At 30.5% G+C, this 3,865-nt stretch overlaps 1 protein-coding gene across 1 annotated transcript; it reads left to right on the top strand.

Moving 5' to 3' along the window:
* Positions 1 to 1,679: 1,679 nt before the first annotated feature.
* LOC130445143 (enoyl-[acyl-carrier-protein] reductase, mitochondrial) lies at positions 1,680 to 3,128 on the top strand. The gene has a single exon (XM_056780666.1). The coding sequence runs from the start codon at positions 1,786 to 1,788 to the stop codon at positions 2,872 to 2,874; it is 1,089 nt and encodes a 362-aa protein (XP_056636644.1). The 5' UTR covers positions 1,680 to 1,785; the 3' UTR covers positions 2,875 to 3,128.
* The last annotated feature ends 737 nt before the right edge of the window (positions 3,129 to 3,865 follow it).

Genomic DNA, 3,865 nt, shown 5'->3' with positions numbered 1-3,865 from the left:
ACACTTATTTGGACACTTTTTATTTCATTTTTTAAACATTGGAATCATTGTACTAGTTCTCCATCTGTCAGGTATCTTGCAGTGCAGTATAATTTTTTGGGTCAGATCGGTAAGTGCTGTTGTTAAACTGTCTCCTCCGTGTCTTAGTAACTCGTTTGGTATAGCGTCTTGTCCAGGTAACTTCCTACTTTTCAGAGCTTCAAGGTCTTTTTGTACTTCTTGCTGACTGATATGTAATTCTTCTCTTGTGATATATTAGTATGTTTATGGTTGTCATTTCCTTTAAATAATTCTGTGAGATATCTTTTCCATTCTTCTTGGAAGTATTTTGTTAGTTTCTGCAAATTCTGTTATTTCTTTCTGAGCACCATAAAAATCACTTTCTAATCTTTTGGAGAATCGTTTCCAATATTCATCTTTTGTCAATCTTACTAGTAGATTAGTCTCATTTCGGATTAGTCAGTATTGTTCTCGGGACTCTGGGTTTCGTTGCATTTTGAACTTCAAATAAGCATTCCGTTTTTCTTTGCATTTATCTTTCACTTCTTTTTTAAACCCTGGTGTTCTCTTATTTCTCTCCTTGTTAATTTTTATGACGAGTGTTCCTGAGGTTTCTTGTGCAGCAGATTGTATATTATTCATTATTTTATTCCAACTTTCATTTACTTCTTCTGTTTCATTCATTGGGTTCTGATGTAGCTTTTGTGTATGTAGCTTTTGGGATAGTTTTAGTGTGGAATATTTCCATAGTGATTCTATATTGATTCTTTCTCTAGTTATTTTTTCTAATTCATTGGTGTTTGGTGTTATATTCATACGGATTTTCCCTAGTACCAACCTATGCTCACCAACCACGTCTACAGAATTTAGAGCCCTAACGTCCAATATCTGAGTTGGGTGTATTTTTCCACTTGTCACTATGTAATCACCTATCATTGTGTATTTATATTGGGTTTTGTGGTCAAAGAAGCTATTATTTATTCTGAGTTCGTTAAGAGAGCACAGGCTGGTCATCAGTTCTCCATTATTATGATGGTATTTTCATTGTTGTCAGATCTGTACTTTTTCCGAAAAAATAATGAACTTTATTGCTTCAAATAGATCATCCTGTATATTTTTCGTTTTCCGAAATCTTCAAGAAATACTTATTATTTTTCATCTGATGATATTTGCTTTATCTCCGCCGAAGTTGTAGCTAGACAACTATAATATCAAATTTGACGTTTTAATAAATTATTATTTTTGAAGTTTATTGAAAGTCACAATAGATCGTTTATCTGAGAAAGAACGAATTGATATTTTAATGATTTAGGATATGGTGATAGGCGTAGAAGTCAACAAGAAACGTGTAATATCTTTAATAATTTATATCCTAAACGAAATCCCATAACAAGATCTACTGTCAGTAAATTAGTAAAAACGTTTAATGAAACTGGTTCAATAAGAGAATTATCCAAATTAGGGCACAGACAAATGCAACAACAGGTTTTAAATCGTCCACAACATTAACTCATAATAATTGACCAACAAATTTTTGTACTAAATGGATTGGGTGACAACGAAGATTTAGACAACCAGATTCACACTACTCATGTGATATTGTTATTTCTACTTTTTAAATAGTTGGTATCATACATGAACCACGTTGGTACCAATGTTTTCTTTCATATGTCATATGTCTAGTATTATTCGTCACTTTAACCCAGATTTAAAAGTTAGGTGTTTTAATACAAATTGAAAAATTTTTCCAGTAAATAAAGAACATTGTGAGAGAACAATTAAAAAATGTCTATAGCTTTGAACGTAGGTAAACTACGTATTGCCGGAAATATTTCAACATTATGCAAAAAATTATCTACCAATGTAGCTTCAAAGTTGATTTATTTTGAATATGGAGATCCTATTAAAGTAATTCACGTAGAACAAGAAAATTTATCGGAGCCAAAAGAACAGGAGGTGCTGGTAAAAATGTTAGCAGCACCTGTCAATCCTGCTGATATAAACACTATTCAAGGGAAATATCCTTCTAAACCACAATTGCCTGCAGTACCTGGAAATGAAGGCGTTGGTATTGTTGAGAAAGTTGGCTCTGATGTTGTTGACATTACTGAAGGAGATCATGTGGTTCCACTAACAAACAACTTAGGTACATGGCGAACTCATATTTTATTGAATTCAGACAAAGTATTCAAAGTACCTAAGGAATTAGGTTTGGTAGAAGCTGCTACTCTAACTGTCAATCCTTGTACGGCTTACAGGATGCTAAGAGATTTTGCTGTTTTAAAACCTGGTGATACTGTTATTCAAAATGGAGCTAATTCAGCTTGTGGACAAAATGTTATTCAAATATGTAAATCTTGGGGAATAAGAACTATTAATGTAGTTAGGAATAGACCTGAAATCAATGAATTAAAAACGTTTTTAAAAAATCTTGGAGGGACGTATGTGTTTACTGAGGATGAGTTACGAACAACAGATATTTTCAGAAACCACCAAATAGAAAAACCAAAATTAGCACTAAATTGTGTAGGAGGAAAGAGTGCACTTGATATAATGAGATATTTACAAAATAGTAGTCCAATTGTAACTTATGGTGGTATGTCAAGGGAGCCAGTAACTATTCCCACTTCTGCTCTTATATTTAAGGATATTCAAGTGCGTGGATTCTGGATGACAAAATGGACACAAAACATGGGGGACAGCGTTGAGAGGATAGAAATGTTCAAAGAATTAATCTCTATGATGACTAGTAATGATTTACATGGACCTTCTCATCAGATGGTTAAATTTAAAGATTATAGTGAAGCTCTAATGAATACTTTAACTATTAATGGCATGACAGGGAAGAAATTTATATTAGATTTCACTAGTTAATTTTGTAATTCAATAAAAGTTTATTAATAATTATATATACTGTAAATATATGGAATATAATAATATATAAGAAAATATTAAATGATAATATTCAATGTCAAAGCCATTTAGCAATAAAATAAACTTAATTCTTTATCGAAATTATAGAGAATCTTGATCAAAATTAATTTTGTATATAAAAATGTACCAATCGTCGATACTTTAAGGATTTAACTTTTTTAATTTGGCTGTAAGTTATAATAAAATACAAAATAAATTATGTCGCCTATTAATTCGGACCCGTTAACTATTAATTGATGTTTCTGTTTTTTGGTTTTTAATTTTTATATCAATGTATGCAAATGTGTTAAATGTCGACATACAAATTTCAGAGTTGCCCATTTGCCCCACACAATTAAAACATTGATAAACTTTAAGGAATAAAATTTTATTAACACTAATGCTTATTAAATTACAAAGTAATTCTAAATTCTTAAAGTAACTTATTAAACATATTTATATATAAAACACAACTAAAAATATTTCCTCTTATAAAATTTGATCAAATAAAATATGACATACCTATATCATTTTATTTTAGAACAAATGTTTTTTTCTCTCATCAGTACTTTTCAGTCCCATTATTTCAGTGCCATTTAATGAAAACATTTTGTGAATGATACATAAATACACAATTTGTCATCATTCATTTATCGCATTCAAACTCCAATAAAATAAATTCTCCTAGCTTGAGATCCTTCAGTTTGTCAATTTGTTGAATTACCTCCTCATACCTACTTTCGCTTTCTTACTTTTTTGCTTTAACTTATTTTTTTCCAGTAGTTCTTTTTCTCTTTTAATTTAATTTCTTTAATCTTTCCACTTCTGTTTTATTTTTTTCTTTTTGTAATACTCCATCATTTGAGGAGATATAACAACAGCTGGTAATCTTTCTCTTTTCCTTTTTGATTTAAGACTCTTTTGGCTCAGGCCACAACAGTGCCCTTTTAAA

Source organism: Diorhabda sublineata, chromosome 6 (assembly GCF_026230105.1).
Source record: "Diorhabda sublineata isolate icDioSubl1.1 chromosome 6, icDioSubl1.1, whole genome shotgun sequence".
NCBI classification, from domain to species: domain Eukaryota; kingdom Metazoa; phylum Arthropoda; class Insecta; order Coleoptera; family Chrysomelidae; genus Diorhabda; species Diorhabda sublineata.
The sequence above is the reverse complement of the archived record's forward strand: the minus strand, read 5'-3'. Positions and strand labels throughout refer to the sequence as shown.

Excerpts from the sequence above, each read along its gene's own strand:
- LOC130445143 (XM_056780666.1), top strand. The coding sequence starts at position 1,786 with ATGTCTATAGCTTTGAACGTAGGTAAACTACGTATTGCCGGAAATATT.